General features: G+C 40.5%; 1 protein-coding gene across 1 annotated transcript in view; it reads right to left on the bottom strand.

Moving 5' to 3' along the window:
- The window catches only part of LOC127571233 (mucin-4-like), a 169,334-nt gene that overhangs the window by 73,414 nt on the left and 70,657 nt on the right, over positions 1-25,263 (bottom strand). The window contains exons 28-35 of the mRNA XM_052017430.1: positions 24,536-24,658; positions 16,847-16,963; positions 9,575-9,814; positions 8,256-8,378; positions 7,664-7,786; positions 6,412-6,540; positions 5,766-5,885; positions 3,948-4,067 (exon numbers count right to left, since the gene is read on the bottom strand). Coding sequence (XP_051873390.1) covers positions 3,948-4,067; positions 5,766-5,885; positions 6,412-6,540; positions 7,664-7,786; positions 8,256-8,378; positions 9,575-9,814; positions 16,847-16,963; positions 24,536-24,658 — 1,095 coding nt within the window. The remainder of the gene's footprint in view (positions 1-3,947; positions 4,068-5,765; positions 5,886-6,411; positions 6,541-7,663; positions 7,787-8,255; positions 8,379-9,574; positions 9,815-16,846; positions 16,964-24,535; positions 24,659-25,263) is intronic.

Genomic DNA, 25,263 nt, shown 5'->3' with positions numbered 1-25,263 from the left:
GCTAGGCACAGCTCAAATGCCATCTATAAATTTGCTGATGACACCACTGTTGTTGGCAGAATCTCAGATGGTGACGAGGAGGTGTACAGGAGCGAGATATATCGGCTGGTTGAGTGGTGTTGCAACAACAACCTTGCACTCAACATCAGCAAGACCAAGGAATTGATTGTGGACATCAGGAAGGGGAAGTCAGGAGAACACACCAGTCCTCATTGAGGGGTCAGCAGTGGAAAGGGTCAGCAGCTTTGAGTTCCTGGGCATCAACATCTCAGAGGATCTAAATAGGGTCCAACTATATTGATGCAATCACGAAGAAGGCATGCTTCATAAGGAGTTTGAGAAGATTTGGTATGTCACCAAATAATTGCAAATTTTTATAAATGTACGGTGGAGAGCATTCTGACTGGTTGCAATACTGCCTGGTATGGAAGTTCCAATGTGTAGGATCAAAAGAGGCTTCAGAGGGTTGTAGTTTCAGCCAGCTCCATCACAGGCACGACCCTCACCACCATTGAGGACATCTTAAAGAAGTGGCGCCTCAAGATGGCAGCATCAATCATTAAGGACCCTCACCATCCGGGACATGCCCTCTTCTCCTTACTGCCATTGGGGAGATACAGGAGCCTGAAGACCCACATTCAACATTTTAGGAACAGCTTCTTCCCCTCCGCCATCAGATTTCTGAACAGTCCATGAACACTACCTCGTTATTCCTCTTTTGCACTACTTATTTAATTTTGTAACTTACTGTAATTTTTATGTCTTGCACTGTACTGCTGCCATGGAACAACAAATATGTCAGTGATAATAAACCTGATTCTGGTTCTCTTCTACATCCAACTGTCTCCCCTGAAAATTCTTTACCCCAGGATACCAAGTTGCTAGTCCTGCCTGCCTTTCAACAACGTCTCAGTGATGGCAACAACATTGTAGTCCCACGTGTTAATTAAAATGCTGAGTTCATCTACCTTACTATCCAGACTCCTTGCATTAAAGTAATGCAATTTAGCTTTGTATTTCCCACCTGCTCTACCTACTGAATTTACGTTTTCTCCTCTAGGTGATTGTACCTCCCCATATGAAAATTTACTCTGAGCTCCTTTCCCTGCTAACTCAGTTTAAAGCTTCCCCCATAGCACTAGCAAACGTTCCCACAAGTATGTTAGTCCCATTCTGGTCTAGGTGCAACCTGTTACTGGTACAAGTCACATCTTCCCCAGAAATGGACCCAATGATGCAGGAACCTGAAGCCCATCCCTCTGAACCATCCCTTCAGCAATACATTGATCTGACCTATCCTTCTAATCCTACACCTACTAAAGTCCATCAAATCCAGCTAGACTCGTGCAGTCAAAAGAGCTCTTGATATTCATACGACAGGAATAGTTTCTTCCAGAAGTATGATGCACGATGTTGCAGTTTTGAGATCACTTGGTTAGTTTGGATCAGCTTTTTATTGTTCTGCATATCCTTTACCATTACCTGTCCTTCAATGACAAAGGTAACATGAAAACCAACAAAAAGGCAGTAAAATGAATTAGGGTGGATTTGAAACTGAGTCAACAGGTGTTAATGACTTATGGTAGGAGTCAATTTAAGAAATGGCACTTCGAGTAGCTGAAAAGAGAGGAAGAGTGTTTCAAAGACTGAATGAAAGAGGTGACAATTAAGAAAAGGAGTGGGTGAAGATGATGTCTGAGAGGGATGAGGTGGCAAGAGGGAAATATAGCAAGTATGAGAAAATCTTGAAGACAAGACTAACAACACAGGGGCGAAAGCTGTAGACAGAGACTGGGTAGCAAATGTTTCCGAAACATGAAATGGTGGAAACCAGAGAGATTCAGAAATGATAGAGGAGATGTGAGGAACCAAAAAGAGAGGTGAGAATTGGAGATACTTGGGAATCTCAGAAACAATGGACTGGTATATTAGCTAAGTGAAAATACATTAAGGAAAACTTTGTGAATCCTGATGAAATTGGAGTATCTTTGGCACATGGAGTCCACTCCACCATATGAATTAAAGGACCTGGAATGTCAAAACCCTATTGGACCATCCCAACAACAATTGACCTTAACACTGCTCTACTATCATAGCTTGGGAATGAAGGCACTTTGACAACAACATTGCTACGATGAATATCAATCAGGAGTTGGCTAGTTTAAAGAACAAGGTGCTGGGTACACATCCATCTGTAGGGCAAACTGGAAGAGGAAAACAATTTTTAAGGAATGAACTTCACCAGAAGGAATGAACTTGTCTTGTCGACTCTCCCAACAGAATCTGTAAGCACCTATCACCCCTTCAGTTCATTCTAACACGGTCATTATGGTCACCAGTGCACAAACCTCAACCCTAGAAGCTTTAGATGTGGCCAAGAAGGACTACCTCCTCCGTATGCTAAATAGTCGCTCTCCAAATCATAGTGCAGATTCTGTCCATCTAGATACACAGTGGATTTGATCTTTATCATGACAATTCCAATAAAATGCAGGGACCAGTACCATTTTTAACTTCATTAAAGCCTTTGATCCATCTTTGGGGAGGACTTTGGAACATTCTCAAGTTCCACTGCCCACAGAAATGTGTCTCGATTTTACAGTTGCTCCATAATGGCATGCAACCTATAACATGAAACTTATGAATCTACAACAGAACTGATCTCAGAGAAGACCAGTATCAGACAATGCAGAATCATTGCCCCAACCAGCAGTTTGTGAACAATGCTTGTGTTTGTGCATTCTGGGAGGCTGAACTCCAAGACATTGTCAACTCATTCAGTGAAGCATACAAGAGGATAGGCCTTATTCTCAACATCCTCAAGACCGAGGTCCTCCAACAATCTTTCCCTCCTGCACCACACCTTCCTCAGAAAATAATCGTTCACATTGATAACATAGAAATCATGGACCATTCCTCAAACCCTATCTTGGTGATAGCATATGTCAATAATGAAATTCACCACTGCCTTCAATGTGTCAGCTAGCTTATGATTGATTGAAGCAAGGAAAATTTGAAGATTAAGACTTCAGACTTGGCACAAAACTCATGGTCAACCAGGTAACAATGATCTCTGCTCTCTTTAATGATTTTGAGACCCTGATTACTTACAACAGTTTTCTCAAGCCACTGAAAAAATACTGACTCTGACAAATCCTCCAATCACTGGAACGACAAGTGAGTCAATGTCAGCATACTCTCCCAAGCCAACATCACCAGCATTGAAAGCTCAGAATAGAGCATCTGTTTCAGGGGTCTGGTGTTGAGCATGCAAATGATGCAGTCAGCTCAACACTGAGTAAATAGGACAAACAATGCCAGTACTGAGCCCCAGCAAATCTCACTCAGCTAATTTTATCAAGCCATGTTATTCTCATGACTAATAGCAGACGCTCAAAACAGAGGCTCTATTCTGAGCACTGCCATCGGCAGAGGTGATCAGGCAGACAGATGAAAAGACTCAAGAACGTGCTCAAAGTTTCCTCTGACTGCTGGAAACCACTGGCCCACAATGACAGCTGGAAACCCTTGACCCACGAACACTCAAAGTGGAGAAGCAGTATTCTGGATAATATTGAGAACCGTAGGACATTAAGGGAGAACACAAAAGTCCTGTGCAACCACTGGAAGGAACACAGCACCTCCCAAACCACCCAACCACCCATCCTGCTAGCTGCCTCCGGCCCCAACAATGTAAGAATTATGCAGTTCCCACATTGGCCACCTCAAAACACATGGAAGCAAGTCATCCTCAATCCTAAGGGACAGACTAAAAAGAAGTTGTTCCAGCCAACATTATCAATCTTACTGTCTCTCCCTTTTAATTATATAATTTTTAATTTTCTGATATAAAGTGACTGACATGGTGAATTTACTCAGCAAAGACAAAAGTGAACTGCTGACAAAGCAAATTTATCTCAAGTACAGTATTACATTATGTTCCTCACCTGTGCAATTGAGTCCTGCATATCCAGTCAGACATGTGCAGTTGAAAGAGCCCTCAGTATTGACACAATAAGAATTGTTTTTCCAAGAACAGATGTTACTATCAAGACATTCATCCACATCTGCAGGAATAATCCAGAACCAACATATTACTATTTATTCCAAGATAATGATGGAAGATCCATGTTTATAATCGTCACTATATTTACAAATGATGCACTTGTATGTTACTCTCGGCCTGACATTAAATTTCCAAGGCTGTAACTTGTTAAAGATTTGCACATGATAAACAGGCACATTTTCTGCATTATCTTGCAGCGAGTTAAATCTAAAGAGTGCATATCCTGACGCTGCACCTTGCATCTTAAAATCTCAATTACACCACCAAAAACAGAGCTTAACATCATCAGGAGTGCTTGCACTGAGAATCAGTCAGTGATTAATTCAATGGATAAAGCTGAAAACAGCAAACACTGAGGAGGACCAAGGTATTGTCAAAAGTAGTGCCTGGATTTCTCTGGAAGCTTCTCGCGCAGTTGCTGTTGGTTTTGACATCGCTACATCTGCAGAGACTGGACTGATATCGTGTGAATATGACCTTGGTATATATCGTGTGAATATGATCTTGGTATATATCGGATTTATAAACTTTGCTATAAAGCAACACATACCAAAACAGATTAAGTGGATGATTTTATGCTAACCATTTTAAGGAAAACAATTCCTATATTTCCACCCTTTTACTGGCAGGTGTAAAACTTCTCCAAATGAGCACAGAATCCTTGCTATTAGCACAATTATTTGGTTTAACCTTAAGGCATTCATCTATATCTGCAGAGCAGATTTTCTGATATGAGACAACAGAAGTCCTTATGACCACAATGACTAGTATTTGAATTGCTTAGCACTGTTTAGAATTATCCAGTCAAAAAGTAAGGCAATTCAGAGTAAATTTTAATAAAGATAATTATAGGTAAAATTGGACAAGAATCTACAGGTCTGGATCTACAACATTGTTTGTTATATTTTCCTGGCTTCAGACATGCAACTAATAATGTCAACTGCGCTGGCACATGGGTTTGTTGACATCCCAAGCCCATTGGAACCCCCAGGTCCAAACAGTTGTTTGGCAATCACCAAGAGAATAAGCAACACAGCTCATCGAGTTGTATGTTCTGATACCATTTAAACCGCCACTTAACCCGTAATGGGACACTTCACAAGGCAAGGGTTTACTGTCTGTCGGGGGCTGTGTGCGATAGGGATGCAGGGTGCCTTGGAATAGAGATCCGCATAGGATGGATGTGCTTGCATGGATGTAAAAGAAGGTGTTTCAGCACAGAAGAACAGTATTTAAATTGCCAATGCCAGTCACTTTGACAATCCCCCACAATTAATCAAGCCTATAAATATTTAATAAATTTGTTATTTGTTTTATATCATCCATTCAGGCAGCAAATGGCAGGGACAGAACAGGGATCGAATTAAGTACTTCAAAAAGATGCTTCCACAAGGAAAATTAAGTAAGAAATGCAGGCATTGCCAACAGTGCTCACTGTTGAATGAAAACAATTTTAACTTTTAACTCAAAAGCAAATATATATTTACTTGGCATTGTACTTATGAATTATGCACTCATAATGAATTACTTTTCTGATGAAATTACTGTTATCCAACTTTTGTTTACACAAGTTTAAGCTTTATATATAAAATGACTAATGCTATCAATTTATTCAGAGTGTAAAGACAAATGTGAACAACTACTGTAACAAAACCAATTCTTCTCCTGAGGTAGTACAATATTTCATTATATTCCTCACCACTGCAGTTAAATCCTTCGTATCCATCTAGACACGTGCAGTTGAAAGAGCCCTCGGTATTGACACAATAAGAATTGGTTTTCCTGGAACAGATGTTATTATCAAGACACTCATCCACATCTGAAAGAATAATCCAGAAACAAAATATTGCATCAGGCAAGATCCATGTTTGCAACTGTCTTCCTTATTACAAAAGTATCTGTTACTCTTGACCATGGATGAAATTTAGTAGCTGTAACATTTTAGAAATTTACACATGGTAAATGGGCACAAGTTTTGCATTACCTGCAGTCAATTAAATCTAATGATGCATATCCCAACATAGAACCTTGTATTTATAAATCTCAATTTTAACACCTGTAACATAGCTCAAATCTTCAGAGTAGTTTGCAAAGCAAATCGCTCAGTAAATACACTGAATATTGTTGCAAACAACACCTATGGAGGAGCAAGGTATCACTAACAGCAGCTTCTGGATTTTCTTGCTATCCACTTGCACAGCCGCAGTTAGGTTTGTCATCATTACACCAGTAAAGTCCATGGTGATCTAGTTTGAATATAACCTTAGCACACATCTGCTTTATTAATGTATGTACAGAGCAAAAGGAATTAAAAAAAAAGATAATTTGGATGATTTTATGCTTACCATTGCAAGTAAAACCATCTCCGGAGTATCCAGCCTTGCATTGGCAAGTATATGACCCCTCGAAGTTAACACAGAGTCCTTGACTTATGGAGCAGTTATTTGCTTCTGCATCAAGGCATTCATTAATATCTGCGGAGCATATTTTCTAATGTTAGACTACATGTGTCGATAAGACTTTATTATGGAGAATTTTAACTTGTGTCAGAATAATGCAATCCAAAATTACTATAAGTTGAAGTAAACTGTATTAAAGAACGTTTCTATGTGTAAATGTGCCAAGGTTAATGGTTGTATATTTTGTTACATTCCCTGCTTCAGGCTAATACTAATTGCACTGCCCGCAAACATGGCAACAATAGTAAATAAGAGAAGGCTGTGTAAATTAAACTGCCCTGCGTGTGATTTCTGAATTATAAAGCAAGGCAGGCACAGGAAAGGTCAGGAACAGTTCCTAAGGAGCTGTAGACGGAACTGCTGCATATTCTAAGTGGTCACCAGGGTGAGTTCTGGACTGAAAATAGATAATAACATCAGTGAAGAGTACCTATAATAATAGTGGGAAAATGGCACAACATGATCAAAATCCTGGCAAGTCTGCACATAACTAGAACTACAAATCTTGTTGGAAACACAAGAGACTGCAGATGCTGGAATCCAGAGCAACACACTAAAAGCTGGAGGAATTCAGCAGGTCAGGCAACACCTATGGAGGGAAATGGACAACCCAAGCATTTCAACGCATAGATGCTTGGGTTGAGATCCCTTATCTGGAATATCCCAACCGAAGACATCGACTGTCCATTACAAATCTCCTTAATGAGCAAAGGACTATTTGTTTTTCGAATTTCCCTCTGGCAGTGACTTGGTGATAAGCACAATTTAGGATGCGTGCAGAGAAATTGCCTGTTCTTTTTCGCTTCTTTGTAACATCACCATGGCACTGACAGTGCAATATTTGATTTCAATGTCCTCAAACAACAGAACTATAAAATAAGTGGGTGTGTGTTGCTGTAGGGGTGAGAGGATGTAACTTTTAATACTTAAAAAACTGTTAAGAATTGCCCAAGTTCAACAAATGGCTGAATGGATTTAACATGATTTTAAATGAACAGTTGTAATAAGCTGGAAGCATCTCCATTGGTACAAACTCCTTTTGCACCAATGAAGCAGACTTGAGTCCCAACCTGTTACTCATCAATTATTTCTGTTTGTCGATTGTATTAGGTGAAACTATTTTGCAATATATAAATACCTCTGCATGTTCCATTGATACTCTGAAATCCACTTTTACATTCACAGTTAAAAAATGGTTCAGTATTAACACATTTTTGGCCATTCTCTGGACAAGATGCCATGCTTAGGCATTCATCGATATCTGAAATTATGGTAAAACAAAATAATTATGTAACAAGTTTATTTTTTAAATCCTTAGTTGCATGAATAACTGAAAATGAACAAAAATAGTTTGAAAAGGTCATGGTCATGCCAAAAGGGTCATGGTCATGCTTTGCCTCCCAAGGAAAACTTTGGATTCATTATAAATATAATCTATTTTTGCAGCAATATTTATTCACCTGTTCAATCAATGGCAAAATGAAAAATAAAATGGAGTGGTGCTAATCTACTCGCATTTCTAACCCAAAAGATTAAATGAGAATTCACCAGGCAGATATAAATATATGAGAACAAAGAGACAGGAAAGTGTAATTAAGGTGGTATCTCAGTAAGGCTCTGGAATCATGCCAGTGTTACAGCTCCCATAAAAATCTTTGTAGAACCTTTACTGAATGATAACATTACACATTTATTTAGTGACAGAAATTAACAGACTTTTTGATGCCTACCTTCACATTCACCATTTACTCTTTTATATCCTTCAAGGCAATTGCAAGTATAATTTCCAAAGCTGTTTTCACAGCGCTCAGTTGTAGGACAATTTCCTGATTGCTCTGTACACTCATCAATATCTGCAACAAAGATGATGCCATGAGACAATGCTAATTATTAAAATATTTACATAGTTTTATTCATTTTGATTTCATAACCCATCCATCTTGGAGATATTCTGAGCTATATGATTCTGATTCTGTACATACAGTACTGGATTTTGTAACTTTGGCAAAACAGAAAAATTTGGTGAGAAGGAACACCTGCCCTAAGCAACCTGCAAAATATTCAATCCATTTAAGTTGATGGAAAGCATATAAACTTGTTTGTACTCTCTATGGAGAGTCCACTGATTTTTTGCTTCACAACTGGATAAATTGTTCGATGGAATTATTTCAGTTACGTTTTAGAATTCGTTTAAGAAAAGTACCACGTAGGTGACTTATTGAAGATCTGAACTTACAGATTTAACCTTACCAGTGGTTACATTTACAAAACAGGGCAGATCTTGCACTGCTACTTGAGTATTAATGCCAGGATGTATCAGGGAATCCCTGATTTCCAATGATGCCATTGGTCTTTGTCAGCACTTGAAACTTCTGCCTCGCTGCCTGCCATATGCTCTTCTGGTTGACTTCTTACAGAGTTGAACAAGATAGTGTGCTGAAATACAACTTTCCCAACTCTCAAGGCTGGTGAAACTGACCCTGAACTCAAGCCAGGTTAAACCAGGTACAAACACAATGACACTTTAGCTATTGAACAGGTGACCGTCAGCTCCCAAGGAAAAAGTATTTATCGTTTCACAATTTACTTTAGTTTAAATGATTCGAATTGATTTTTAGATTGGATGTACTTTTCAGCTTTTGAAGTATAAAGATAAAGTGTATTATTTTATTATAAATGTTTGGAATGTTTGAGTGTTTGTGTTTGCTAAAGATGTTAACAGATATTCAATGGCCCCAATTATGCTGACAGCATTGACAGTCCTCGAGTCTGGGTCTGAGGATCATTGGCTATCCATCCACTCAGTGAGTGCCACTGCCTGTGACAGTGCATGGAGCTGGGCTTCTAGCCAGCTTAACACTGCCAGAAACCACACTGAAGTGCACAGTATGTCCAAGTGATTTTAGGGAAATAAAGGATTTACCCAAAGAACATACTGATTGCACAATTATTTAATTCAGAATATACATTATATACATTAGCCACTTTACAAAAAACATTTTCAGTAAATACATTCCCGAAAATAAATATATAGTTAAGTATCTCATACCTTCACAGAATGTTCCATTCCCTTTGAATCCAGACTTGCAGGAGCAGGAGAATGATCTTGGTGTATTTTGACAGTCAGCGTTATTGTCACAATTATCCAGAAATTTGGTACATTCATCAATATCAGTACAGTTAGGACCTTCATATCCACTATTACATTTGCACATGTATGAGCCTTCTGTATTGACACACTCAGAATTCAAAACACAATTGTTCTGACCTTGTACACATTCATCAATATCTGCATTTATTTGAAATAAAGATAAAAATATTAAATTTTGTAAAACAAAGTAGTAGAGTGCATTATTTAGCAATTTCACATTCAGTTGATTAATTTTGATCTGCTTTTTTTGTCATATATTCCATACCATTATTTTCCCTTCCATGACAAAAGTACCATGGAAACCAAGAGAAAGACAGCAAGAGGTGTGAAGTGAATCAGGGTGGACTTGAAACTAAGTCCGCCTAAGGCAAGAGTCAATTTAAGAAATGACACTTAGACATGTCTACAGAGTATATGAAAAGCAACACTTGGAAAGAGGAAAAGTGTTTCAAAGACAGAATGAAAGAGTTGACACTGAAGAAAAGGAGTGAGGGAGATGACTGTAGGGGACTTGAGATGACAAGATGGGATTATGAAAAAATTTTGAAGACGAGACAAACAACACAGAGGCAGAAGCAGCAGACAGAGATTGGGTAGCAAATATTTTGTAAACATGAAGTGGAAGAAACCTGAGAAATTCAGAAATGATGGAGGAGATGTGAAGAGGAAAATAGATGCGTGAGAGTTGAAGATACTTGGGAATTCAGAAACATTGGGTTGGTATAAGAGCTAAGTGAACATGCATAAAGGAAAACTTTGTGAACCCTGATTAAATTGGGGAATCGTTGGTACAATTGTAACCTTATCCATCCAGTGGAGATCAGAAGGATAGACAGTTAAAATTAACTTTGGTTTTATTTCATTTATGGCAGATGGGCATCAGTGACAAAGCCAACATTTCTTGTTTTTCACTAACAGCCTTCAATGAAGTGGTGATGAGCCAGTTTCTTGTATTATTGAGTAAAGTGACCTAATCACTGTTAACTGGCTGTCTTCAACTTTTATGAAATGTTTTTTCAGGCTCAGGAAAAATCTAGGCCTCTTCTACCCTGGAAATCTCCCAATCTTCCATCTCCTGAGATCCTTAGAAATCTACACTAAGAAATGCTGGTTCTGGAATCTACATGGCTAATAGTTAACACTACTCCAACACTATTCCCTCATTTCCCCACCAACAAAAATACATGTTCAGAAGTTATTGTCTGCCATAATAGGATGTTTCTGCTAATTGTGTCACAGCCATCCCACATTAAAAGAAACCACATACAGGCAATATCCACTGCACCATATGAAGTTCAGAACTTTGAATGTCAACACCCTAGTGGACCATCCGAACAATGACAGACCTGAACATTGCTCTACTATCATAGCCTGGGAATGCAGACATTTGACATCAACATCGCCACGCTGAGCGAGGCACGTCAGGCAGGAGATGGCCAGTTTAAAGAACAAGGTATTGGCTACACCTTTGTCTGTAGGGCAAACTGGAAGAGGAATGCAGTTTTGAAGAAGTAAAGCTCACCAATGTGAATGAGCTAGTCTTATTGACACCCCCAGCAGAATTTGCCTCATGACTCTTCAGTTCACTCGAACATGGAACCAACCTGTTATGGTCATCAGTGCACACACCTCAACCCTGGAAGCTTCAGATGAGGCCAAAAAGAACTGACTCCTTCCTCTGTTAAATAGTTGCTCCCATAATCATAATGCAGATTCTGTCCAACTAGATGCAGAGTGGACTTGATCTTCAACATGACAACTCCAATAAAAATGCAGGGACAAGTATCAGGCACGATACAGGCTATCTTCAACCTCACTAAAGCCTTTGATTCCATCTGTTGGGAAGGGGTTGGGGGGGTGGAGTTGGGGGAACTATGGAACATTCCCCTCATATTCCACTGGCCTCAGAAACTTGTCTCCATCTTACCATTGCTCCACGAGGGCATGCCAATGAGTCTACAACAAATTAGAACAAAAAATACAACGTTCACTGTGGCGTGAAGTGGTCATAGGTTTGCTGTACTGAGGAAGTGATTAAGGTTTTGAAGGTTGATTCAAGAACTGAATGGTTGAAGGTAAGTAGCTGTTTTAGAACCTCGTGGAGTGGGACTTCAGGCATCTGTTCCTCCTGTCCAAAGGTAGCTGCAAGAAGATAGCAGGGCCCGGATGGTGGGGATCTTTGATGATAGATGTTGAGGCAGTGCCTCATGTAGATACTTTTGATGGTGAGGAGGGATGTGCCCGTGATTTATTGGGCTGAGTCCACTGCTCTCTGCAGTTTCTTACATTCCTGCATATTTGAATTGCCGTACCAGACCATGATGCAACCAGTCAGGACACTTTCAACAGTACATCTATAGAGGTCTGTTGGAGTGTTCGGTAACATGCAGAACCTCCTTAACCTTCTCAGAAAGTAGAGACACTGGCGTGCCTTGCTTGTGATTGCTTCTATGTGCTGGGCCCAGGACAGGTCATCCAATATATTAATGCCCAGGAATTTAAAGCTGCTGACCCTGTCCCCCACCGATCCACCAATGCAGACTGGTGCATGTTCCCTCACCTTCCCCTTCCTGAAGTCAACAATCAGTTCTTTAGTTTTACTGATGTTGAAGTTGTTGCTGTGGCTTGGTATCCTATTTCTCTCCTGTACGCTGACTCATCGCCACTTGTGGTTCTTCCAACAACAGTGGTGTCGTTGTCAAATTTGTATATGGCATTAGAGTTTTGCTTAGCCACACAGTCATGTGTGTATAGGGAGTAGAGCAGGGGGCTATACACGCAGCCTTGAGGTGTACCCGTGTTGATGGTCAGCAAGGAGGAGATATTGTTAACAATCCTCACTGACTGAGGCCTGCTGATGAGGAAGTTGAGTATCTAGTTGCAGAGGGAGGTACAGAGGCCCAGGTCTTGAAGCTTGATGATGTCTGGAGGGGATGATTGTGTTACACGTCGAGCTGTAGTCAATGAACAGCAACCTGACATATGCATTCCAGTTGTCCAGATGGTCCAGAGCAGAGTGAAGAACCAGAGAAATGGCATCTGCTGTTGACCTATTGTGGCGATAGGCAAACTGAAACAGATCCAAGTAAGTTCTGAGGCAGGAGCTGATTCGTGCCAACACCAACTTCTTGAAGTACTTCATTATGGTTGACATAAGCGCTACCAGATAGTAGTCATTGAGGCAGGTCACCACGCTCTTCTTGGACACTGGTACAATAGATGCCTTTTTGAAGCAGGTGGGAACCTCAGACCACAGAAGCGAAAGGTAGAATACATCTGTAAGTACTCCAGGCAGTTGGTTCATACAGATCTTTAGCACTCGGCCAGGTATATTGTCTGGACTGGATTGCCTTTCGTGGGTTACCCTCTTGAAGGATGCCCAGATGTCGATCTCAGAGACTGAGATTACAGGGTGATGTGGAGATGTGAGGGCTCGTGTGGGTGTGTCATTGTTCTCCCTATCAAAACGTGCATGAAAGGCATTGAGCTCATCCAAGAATGATGGGTCATTGCCCGATGTTACCCGATCTCACTTTGAAGTAAGTAATAAAGTGCCAGCCCTGCCGCAGCTGTCGAACATCTGTCCATGATCCCAGTTTAGTCCAAAATTGCCTTTCCACTTGCAATATCCTTCCAGAGGTCATACCTGGACTTCTGGGTCTCAGCCGTAAATGTCACAGATCTAGCCTTTAGAAGGTTACAAATCCTCTGAACCATCCAGGGCATCCAGTTGTGCAAGGCTCAGAGAGTTTTTGTGGGTCCACATTCATCCATGCATATCCTTATGAAGTCGGTGTGGCAGTTTTATTTAGGTCTGCTTGAAATATGGTCCAGTCTACTGACTCGAAGCAATCCTGATTTCGCTCCTCTGCCTCTCCTGTCCAGCTCTATATAGTTGTCTTGACTAGTGCCGTGCTCTTCAGACCCTGTCTGTACACAGGAAGAAGGAGTACAACCAGGTGGTCGGACTTGCCAAAGTGCAGGCGAGGGATGGGGCTGTAGGCGGTGTTGATGATGGTATAGAAGTGGTTGAGTATGTTGGATCCTCTAATGTTGCAGGTGATGCATTGATAGCAGTCAGTGAACTGTTGAACATATGGTGACTGCATCCCAGAATCAAGACCATTCAAACCTCAGTTGGTTGACCTGCAGTTTGCAAAAAATGCTTGCGTTTGTGCCTTCTGGGAGGCTGAACAGGACACTGTTTTTGATTTATTAAGGAAAGAGATATTTGAAGATCAAGACTCCAGACCTGGCACAAAACTCATGGTCTACCAGGCAGCAGTGAACCCTGCTCTCCTGTATGCTTTTGAGACATGGGTAACCCGTAGCAGGCATCTCAAGACACTGGAAAAATATTGTCTCTAATAAATCCTCCAATCACTGGAATGATAAATAAGTCAATAAGTCAATGTCAGCATACTCTCCCAGGCCAACATCACCAGCAATGAGAGCTTAGAATAGAGCATTTGTTTCAGGGGTCTGGTGTTCGGCATGCAATTGATGTGGTGAGCTGGATATTGACTAGGACCAACAATGCCAATAGTGAACCACTGGCAACTCTGAGTCAGCGACAGTGGCCAGGCCATGTCATTCACGTGACTGATGCCAGATTCCCAAAAGTAGATGCTCTATTCCAACTCTGCCTTGGGAAGAGATCATCAGGTAGGCATATCAAAAGATTCAAGGGTGTTTTCTAAACTTGCTTGAAATGCAACATCTGCACTGACAGTTGGAAAGCTCTGGCCTGTGGCTGCTCAAAGTCAAGAAGCAGAATTCTGGATAATATGGAGAACAAAGGAGAACACAAACCCTGCACAACCAGTGGAAGGAACACAGCAACTCATAAACTATCCAACCACCCACCCTGCCCTATCTATGGAAGGGTCTGCAGTTCCCACATTGGCCTCCTCAGAACACATGGAATCAAGTTATCCTCGATCCTAGGGGACAGACCAAGAAGAAATTGTTCCAGCCAAGTACTTTTGTACTAAGAGCCAAAGGGTAACAAGGGAGAGAATAGGTCCCCTTAAGGATCAATGTGATCAGTGTGGAGCCAAAAGGGATAGCTAAGATCTTAAATGATTATTTTTCATCTGTATTTACTGTGGAGAAGATAATGCAAGCTACGGAGTAAAGGAATATGAATAGTGACCACTTTGAATATATCCACATTACAAAAGGGGAGGTATAGGTGGTCTTAAGTTGGACAAATCCCCAAGGCCTGACCAAGTGTAACCTAGTACATTGTGGGAAGGAAGGGAAGAAATTACTGAAGTCCTGGCAGAGACATCTGTACCTTCCTTGGCCACAGGTGAGGTACTGGATGTCTGCAGGGTGGCTAATGTGCAAGGCTGTAGTATTCTAGTATTCAAGAAAGGCTGCAAGGACAAGCTAGGGAACTATAGCTCCATGAGGCTAACATCAGTGGTGGGAAAGTTACTGAGGGGATTCTGAGGGACAGGATCTGTCAGCATTTGGAAAGGCAAGGACTGATGAAGGATAGTCAGCATGGCTTTGTGTGTGGGAAATTTTGTCTCAAGAATTTGAGTTTTTTGTTTGAAGAGGTGGCCAAGAGCATTGACGAGGGCAGGGCAATAGACGTGGTCTATATAGACTTTAGCAAGGCTTTTGACAAGATCCCGCATGGTAGGCTGGTCTGGAAAGTTAGATTACATGGAATCCAGTGTGATCTAGCCAAGTGGATACAAAATTGTCTTGGTGGAAGGAGGCAGAGGGTGGTAGTGGAGAGTTGTTTTTCAGACCGGAGGTCGGTGACCTGTGGTGTGATGCAGAGATTGTTGCTGGGTCCACTGCTGTTTGTCATTGATATTAACTAAATGGATGACAATGTTGTTAACATGGTTAGTAAGTTTGTGGACAACACTAAAATCGGTGGTGTAGTTGACAGTGAAAAAGAGTCATCTAAATTTAGATGGGGATCTGGCTCAACTTGGGAAGTGGGCCAGGGAATGGCAAACAGAATCTAACCTGAACAAGTGCAAGGCGTGGTACTTTGGCAAGGTAAATCAGGGCAGGACTTGCACAGTAAATGGTAGGGCCCTGAACAGTGTCATAGAACGGAGAGACCGAGGGGTGCAGGTACATAGTTCCCTGAAAACAGAGACACAGATAGACATGGTGGTGAAGGATGTTGGTCAAGGCATTGAGTATAAGATTTGTGACATCATGTTACAGCTGTACAAAGCTGTACTTGGTGAGATCACATTTGGAATACTATGTACAATTCTGGTCACCTGGGCATAGGAAGGATGTCATTAAGCTGGAAAGAGTGCAGAAACAATTCACAAGGACACTGGGACTGGAGGGCTTGAGCTATAAGGAGACACTGTATAGGCTGGGACTTTTTTCTCTGGTGTGTAGGAGTCTGAAAGGTGACCTTATAGAGGTTTATAGAGGCTTATAGGGGCATAGAGAAAGTGAATGGTCACAGTCTTTTTCCCCGGGGTAGGGGAATTTAAAACCAGAGGGCACAGGTTTAAGAGGGGAAAGATCGAAAAGGGATCTCAGGAACAACTTTTTCACACAGTAGATGGTGGTACATGGAGTGAGTTGCTATTGGAAGTGGTAGGGATGGATACAATTACAAAATTTACAAGACATTTAGACAGGTACATGGATAGGAGAGGTTTACAGGGATATGGGCCAAAAGCAGGGAACTGGGACGAGCTCAAGTGGACAATTTGGTTGCCACAGACTAGTTGGGCCGAAGGGTCTGTTTATGTGCTATATAACTTTATACCTAATGAAATTTTAATTCATTTAATGACACTGCATCTCATAACACTGCAAACATATTCTGCTAACTTTACTCACAATGGCAACAATAATTTTCCTTGCCAGGTGTAAGAAATGTAGACAGAGCTAGAGGAACCTCTGAGGGAGAGGGCAGACTGCATAGAAAAGGCAGATGTAAAGGCAAATGATATATAATGCTGACAATACATACATTTGCAACTGCCTGTTATAGTTTTTTTCCCTGTTTTACACCCTATTGGTGAACTAAACATTGATTCCTATACATCAAAATTATTTGCTGTTTCATCCTTTTCAAATATAATGTAAGCAACTTGTGATTTTGTCACTCTTAGCAAAAAGAAAATGTGTTGCAAGACTGGTTCTTCCAGAGGAATACAATTGAGTACTCACCTGTGCAGTTGGGTCCTTCATATCCTGTTCTACAAGTACAGTTGAAAGAGCCCTCAGTATTAGTACAGATGGAATTAATTCCTGAACAGATGGTACTTTGAATGCATTCATCCACATCTGAAAGAATAAGTAATTTCACAACACTGTAGTATTTTGCACAATAGTAGTTTGCAAAATCCAGGCATATGTGTTTCATAATTAAGCAATCATCAAAGAAGGAATACAGTTGATAATAGATTTTCTGTGGGGTTTTATAGTGCGAAGTAGCATGTTAGTGAGTGAAAACAATGTAGACTCTTCAAATGGTTAGGAAAAAAAAAGTCAACAAAGCGCATGTTTTGGACAGTCTAAGCCAGTAAGTCTCACTTAGAGTATATGATCTAATGCCAAGTCTTGTAGATGAACAGAAACAGAGGGAGGGAAAGAAGGATGGGATGAAAATATAATGAAATTAAAGTGGAAAATATTTTTAAAATATATTAAATCTTAAGGAATGAGAGACAGTCCCTTCAAGCACGGTAGCGTAGTGGTTAGCTCGACGCTATTACAGCACCAGCAATCGGGGTACGATTCCCGTCGCTGTCTGTAAGGAGTTTGTACGTTCTCCCGTGTCTGCGTGGGTTTCCTCCGGGTGCTCCGGTTTCCTCCTACATTCTAAAAGACGTATGGGTAGGTTAATTTGAGTTTAAGAAAATGGGCGGCGCGGACTCGTTGGGCCAGAAGGGCCTGTTACCACGCTGTAAATAACATTCTTAAAAAATTTTTAAAAATTAAAAAAAAATTAAATTTGAAATGAACTTCGAAAAATGGAAGCATCAGGATGCAACATGGTCTTTTGAACCAGCTCTGGTACTTAATTTGATCGTGGATCTTCTTCTACCTCAACTCCACTTTCTACTCTCTATGTATATCCCTTGAATTCCAAAAATCTGTTAATCTAAGTCTTGACTGATCCAGAGCCCTCAGAATTCTAGGACTGCAAAGCTTCACAGTCCTGAGGGAAGAAAATACTTCTAATCTCTGACCGTTATTCTGAGATCACACCAAAGTAAAGCTCTGATAAACTGGTGTCCTTGGGGCTTTAGTGGTACCAGAATGACACATTTTACAGACTATTAGATATTAATAGACTATCCTAATAATGCAATACACTTTTAATTCATTAAATGTTACACAAGAGTAACAATTTTCCAGTGAACTAAAGGAAGCACTGGAAATGAAGCCCTGCTGAATTTAGAAGGAAGCACAGGAAATGGTCCCTGCCTGAGTTTGCCACTCTACCCGCCCTCTGCAATTTAAAACACACTTTCCTAGTTTTGGTGAAACCCATCATTTTGTAATATTACTTCCATTACTCTGTCTCCACTAGATGCTGCCTGACCTGTTGAATGTATCCACCATATTTTGTTTTTATTTCCACAATAACCTCCCTGTTCTTATATTTTTATAAAGTATCCCACATGCCTTTTTAATTGCTTTATTAAACCACCCTGCTAACTTGAAGGGTCAGTCAATAGGAACTCCTTGGTTCCTCCATACACCTAATATCCTCCCATTTAATGTATTTCCCTTGTAATGTTGCACCTCCCTAACTGCATTATCTCACACTTTTCTGATTAAATTTCATTTGTTAATTTCTGCCCAACTGACCAGACAAATTATATCTTCTCGCAATCAAAATGTTTCCTCCTCAATGACTATATGGCCAATTTTTGTACCATCTGCAAATTACCTTTGTTGTGCCTTTTCAGTTAGGTCTAAATCATTAATACATATGACAAAAATCAATGGTCCAAGCACTGAGCCTGTGAACTCCCACTGTTGACAGCCTTCTAGTCACAAAAGAGATTCACCAACCAGTACCCTTTCTTTTGCGCCACTGAGCTCATTTTGGATCCAATCTGCCACTCTTCTTATATTCCCATGGACTATTACTTTCTTAACTACCCTCCTCCTTGTCAAGTCTTGCTAAAATCTACGTGGGTGACAACAAACAATGGCCCTTGTTCTCTTCTCAAAAAAAATTGATTGAACAACCTTCACTTAAATACATACCAACTGTAAAATCTGTCAGGCTGGCCTTTCTCATTGAAGGTTTATATTTTCCTTGGAATTGATTACAATGATTTGTTCACCACTGTCATTAAACTAACCAGACTTCAATGAATTGGCTTAACTACTCCCATTTTAAAAAGCAATACTACATCAACTGTCCTTCAATCCACTGGCACCTCTCCTGTAGGCAGAGACTCTGAATTTTACTCCTGTTTCTTTTAACAGCTTGGAAAAATTTCAGCTGGGCAGGATGACTTAGATTTTCCAAGGATGTCGTAGCCCTTAATACCTTTCCTAACTTACGATGTTTATCCATTTCAGTATTCCATACTCACCCCCTCTGAACTGCTATCATCAGCACTTAGGTGAAGACAATAACAGAATATTCACTAAGATCTGCCTTGAGGCTTTGAGAGCTATCCTCTCTGCATTTTGTCATCCAACGAGTTCAAAATTTGGCAGTCCCACCCTATTCTTTGTGGAAAAAGTATTTACTGTTAACCCTTGCAATCTCCTTCCTTAAATGCTTCCATTGTGCTGAGCCTGATTTACCTTCAAGTTGCATTTCCTGTTCACTTTTGTAAAGCACCTCTCATCTAGTAAAATTCACATACTTAAATGGACATACTCTAATCCTTTCTGCTGTGCTTAGTGGGTATCTGGTAGACAAATACCACCACAAAACTGTGAAAACAGTGCTGGAGATGCCAGTGTTCATTAATTCTGATTGAAAAGACCTTGCACAGCTCAGTGCCTCACTGAAAGCCTGATTACTGGTAAGGTTCACACTTGGGAACCCAGTAAGAATGGATTTAGGAGCAAAATGACAAATGAGTTCACAAAGTTTGTTGGTAAATGGAAAATCTGGCCTATTTTCTTCAGGAAGTAATTTGATTTAGTTCAGAGTAAAAGAATATAAATGTCTTTAAATAAAATGGCCCTTAGGAGGTTTGAACCTATTGTCAACAGATATTAACAGCTCAAAATTTGGCATTGTCAGGTTTGCTCTGAGATACAGCATACCCCGATGTTATGGCAGTTCAGGTAGTGGAAATTTGCCCTTACAGAATTCAAAATCACTACCAAAAATTTGAGACATGGAATTTATGTGAAAAAAATAAATAAATATGCACAAAATGTTTACACAAAACTGAAATAGTTTGCCAAGAATAACAATCATAGGCTGCCAGTTCACAGCGGGAGGCCACTTAAGGAATTTGCTTAGAAACTGACAAGACAATCTCTTCTATTGATACTAGTACAACCATTGCAGGCTGCTGGTTTACAGCAGGAGGCCACTTATATAGAATATAAAACAGTACAGCATAGGAACAGGCCCTTTAGTCCATGATATCTATGCCTACCATGATGCCAAACCGAACAAAACCTATCTGCCTGCACATGATCCATAACCCTCCATTCCCTGCATGTTCAAATGCCTGTCTAAATGCCCCTGAAACATAACTATTGTGTCTTTTTTTACCACCACACCTGGCAGCACATTCCTGGCACCCACCACACTGTAAAAAAAACTTTAAACTTTCCTCCTCTCACCTTAAAGCCATGTCCTCTAGTATTTGACATTTCTACTCCGGGAAAAAGACTCCAACCATCTATCCTATCTATTCCTCTCATAATTTTATCAACCCCTACCAGGTCTTCCCTCAGCTTCCAATGCTCCAGAGAAAACAATCTAAATTTGTCCAACCTCTCTTTATAGCTAATGTTCTCTAATCAGGCAGTATCCTGGTGAAACTCTTCTGCATCCTCTCCAAAGCTTCCATGTCTGTCTGTAATGGGGCGATCAGAACTGCACTCAATGCTCCAAATGCAGCCTAACCAAGGTTTCATACAGCTGTAACATGAATTCCTGACTCTCATACCCAGTGCACTGACCAATAAAGGCAGTATTCCATACACCTTCTTTACCGCCCTATCGACTTGTATTGCCACTTTCAGGGAGCTATGGACTTGGACCTCAAGATCCCTCTGTCCATCAATGCTCCTGACAGTCCTGCTATTAACTGTATACCTCACACTTGCCAGGATTAAACTCCACTTGCCATTTCTCTGCCCATATCTGTAACTGATCCATATCCTGCTGTACCCTTTGGCGAAACGTTTTCACTATCTACAACTCCACCAATTTTTGTGTCATCCATAAACCTATGAGCCAGCCCATCTACATTTTTGTCCAAATATATCACAAACAAGAGACATCCCAGCACTGAGCCCTGTGGAACACCACTGGTCACAGACCTAGAGTCAGAATAACACCCCTCTGCCACTACCCTCTGTCTTCTATTGCCAAGCCAATTTTGAATCCAGTTGAACAAGTCACCATGGATCCAATGAACCTTAATCTTCTTGTTCAGCCTACCATGAGGGACCTTGTCAAATGCCTTACTTATGTCCATGTAAACAACATCCATTGCCCTACCCTCAATCATCTTCATCACCTCCTCAAAAAACTCAATCAAATTTGTAAGACATGAACAACACTGCACCAAACCATACTGACTATCTCTAATGAGCCTATGCTCTTCCAAATGTGAGTAAATACTATCCCTAAGAATCCTCTCCAATAGCTTCTCTACCAATAATGATGCTCATAGGCCTATAATTTCCTGAATCATCCCTATTGTCCTTCTTTACACACTGGCTATTCTCCAGTCCTCTGGGAGCTAGAGTCCTGTAGCTAGAAAGGACACAAAGATCTTTGTCATAGCCCCAGCAATCTTCTCTCTTGCCTCTCTCAATAACCTGCGATAGATCCCATCAGTCCCTGTCAACTTATCTACCTTAATGTTCTTCAGTAGACCCAACACCATCACCTTCCTGATCTCAACTTGCCCTAGATTATCAACATTCCGCACACTGATCTCACTATCCTCTGTCCTTCTCCTTGATGAATACTGATGCAAAATGTAGTACCTCACTCACATTCTCTGGCTCCAGGCGTAAATTCCCTCCTTTATTCCTGAATGGTCCTATGCCCTCCCTAGCTATCCTCTTGTTTTTGATGCATGTATAAAAATCTTTGCAATTATCCTTAATCTTGCCATTGACATTTTGTGGTCCCCTTTGGCCCTCCTAATTCTCTGCTCAAGTTCCTTCCTGCTTTCTTTATATTCTTTAAGGGTCTTGTCTGATTTCAGCTTCCTAAACCTTGCATATGCTTCCTTTTTCTTTCTGACTACATTTATAACACCTCTCATCATCCAAGGTTCCCAAACCTTGCCATCCTTCTCTTTCCCCACTACTGCAACATGCCTGTCCTGAATTCTGATCAGCTGGACTTTAAACGGTTCCCACATGCCGGATGTGGATGCCTAGTAACAGCTGCTCCCAATCCACTCTCCCTAGTTCATGCCCAATAATGCTGTAATATGCCTTCCCCCAATACAGCACATTCCCACAAGGTCCAGACTAATGTTTATTCATAACCATCTTAAAACTTAGAGCTGTGATCACCATTCCCAAAATACTCTCTCAGTGAAACCCCAGTCACCTGACCAGGTTTATGTCCCAATGTAAGGTCTAGTATGGCCTCTTCTTTAGTTGGACAGTCTACAGATTGTTTCAAGAAACCCTCTTGGATTCACCCAACAAATTTATTTTAGAGATTTGCTTTGAAAACCAACAAGGCAATCTCTTCTATTGATAATTATACAATACTTTATCAAACAATGCAACATCTTGGATTCAAAATTGGCTTGGAGGTAGGAAGCAGAGGTTGGTGGTTGAAGGTTGTTTCTTGGAATGGAGGCCGGTGACTAGTGGTGTGCCGCAGAAGTTGGTGATGGGACCCTTTTTATTCATTACTTATATAAATGATTCCGATGCGAATGCACAAGGTTAGATCAGTAAGTTTGCGGATGACATGAAATTAGGAGGTGTTGGTGATAGTGAAGAAGGTTATCATAGTTTACAGGGGGATCTTTATCAGTTAGGGAAATGGGCAGAGGAGTGGCAAATAAATTTCAATACAGGTAAGTGTGAGGTGATACATTTTGAAAGTCAAACCAGCATAGGACTAATACGATGAATGGTAGGGCACTAGGAGTGTAATGGAACTGAGGGACCCAGAAGGAGTAAAAGTGCATAGTTCGTTGAAAGTAGCTTCACAGGTATACAGGGTGGTAAAAAAGGTGTTTAGAATGCTGGCCTGAATCAGACATTAAGTATAGGAGTTGGAACATTATATTGCAGTTGTATAAGTTGTTGGTGAGACCACACTTGGAATACTATGTACAGTTTTGGTAACCCTGTTATAGGAAAGATGTAGTTAAACTGGAAAGAATGCAGAAAAGATTTATGAGGATGTCTCCAGGACTAGAGGGCCTGAGTTATAGTAAGAGGTTGGCCAGGCTAGGTCTTTATTCCTTGTAACGCAGGAGAATGAGGGGCAACCTTATAGAAATGTTTAAAGTTATGAGAGGCATAGATAAGGTGGATAGTAACAGTCTTTTCCGCAGGGTAGGGGAGTTTATAACTAGGGGTCATAGATTTAGGGTGAGAGGGGAAAGATTTAAAAGGGACCTGAGGGGCAACTTTTTCATGCAGAGGGTGGCGAGTATATGGAATGAGCTGCGAGAGCAAGTGGTTGAGGCAGGTACAATAGTGTCATTTAAGAAGCACTTGGATAGGTACATGGAGGGGTGGGGCCTGGAGATATATGGGCTGAAAGCAGGACATTGGGACGAGCTGGGTGGACACTATGGGCCAAAGACTCATGGTGGACTCATTGGGCCAAAGGGTCTGTATCTGTGCTATATTGCTCAATGACTCTATCTATTTCCAGTTAATTAAGACAACAACCTTTCTGTTCTGCTAACAATACAATCAGAATTCCCTTGCTTATTACTACTGTGAGAAAAACTTCCTGTGGGAATGCATCTACACTCATAACATGGGATTTAATGAGAAAAAAGGTCTGTGCTATAGAAAAGTCGCAATACAGATGGTTTTCTAGGAACTCAACCCATCCATAGTGCTGGGGTACAACATGCCATAAAAATGACTATTGTACTAAACAGGAATCAAAATGAAAGATCCAGGAATGCTCTATAATCTGGGATTAAAATGTGTTGTTGGGAAGGTGCAGAAAGAGTTTTAGCTTCTTAATAAAGTAGGAAGCACATGAGCTATTTGCTTGAGTCCCAAAGAAGAATTGAATTCCAGAGGAAAGATTAACTGCCTTAGGAGAAAGAAACCAAGTTCCATGTTATGGGTTATAAGGATCGATATGAATTATCTAATGTGTTGAATTAAATCCATTTAAGGGAAGCCACTTCCAAGTGTTTCTTTGCTGCGGAAATAATAATCAGTTCACATGTTACATTTTCCATCAACAAATAGTTTAATTTACTTCGGACAGGAGGTAACAATATGGCAACAACGTTTGCATGAGAGAAATGCAATTCAAGATCTCAACCATCAGAGTAAATTGTTCTGTCTATTTAAGCAGGAAGACATTGCATCTTAAAATTGCAATGGGAATAGCTTGCTCTTTGAATGGTTTGAAAAACTGCAGTGATAGAAAGTTCCATGCATTTACCTTAGTATTCACATTGTTTTAATTAGTCTTCACTGTTTACAGATTAAATGGCAACACAAAGAAAAATACCATACCAACACAGAAACTGTATGGCTTTCCCTCATATCCAGACTTGCACACACAAGTATAGTTTCCCACTGAATTGATGCAGTCTGCATTTTGGGGACACGCAGATGTATTCCTACATTCATCAATGTCTGAAAGAAAAGAGTTAAATTAGTGACTGTTGCAGTTTGCCTACATATCCTTGTCTCTTCCCAATATTGGTTATTAGAAGTAATAAACATGCATAATGGTGCAGGATAAGATTTTAGTTTTTGCCCCTGATATTTTTACCTGCTGGACTTTAACATAATGCATGCTTCCATTGCTGTATTAGGGGAACTTGTTGGTATAATGCACTGATTTACAAATGGGTACACTGTGGAGGAGAGGGATGTTGTAGATCTGGAAGTTTGCTTTCCCCATTGAGCAAAAGACTAGTGGAAGAGTTCCTATGATCATTAATTGCAATTAGATCATGGTTTCAAACAAAATAGTTTTGAGATTTTGTGATAAAATGCAAACCGACAAAGGACAGATTTTTCAGTGTGTGTGACAGGCAAATTGTACCTGAGATGCAATCTCCCTGCTTTTGATTATTCATTGAAAAGGCTCATGCAGTGGATTATGCCTCAGGATGATTAAAACTAAAAGAAATTGCATTATCTTCATGATTCAATTACATTACTAAGCAAATGTATTGAAAACAAGTATGAAAATAAGTTGCTGCAACAATGTCAATAAGACTAATTCCATTAAT

The sequence above is a fragment of the Pristis pectinata genome, chromosome 6 (genome assembly GCF_009764475.1).
Source record: "Pristis pectinata isolate sPriPec2 chromosome 6, sPriPec2.1.pri, whole genome shotgun sequence".
NCBI lineage: Eukaryota > Metazoa > Chordata > Chondrichthyes > Rhinopristiformes > Pristidae > Pristis > Pristis pectinata.
The sequence above is the reverse complement of the archived record's forward strand: the minus strand, read 5'-3'. Positions and strand labels throughout refer to the sequence as shown.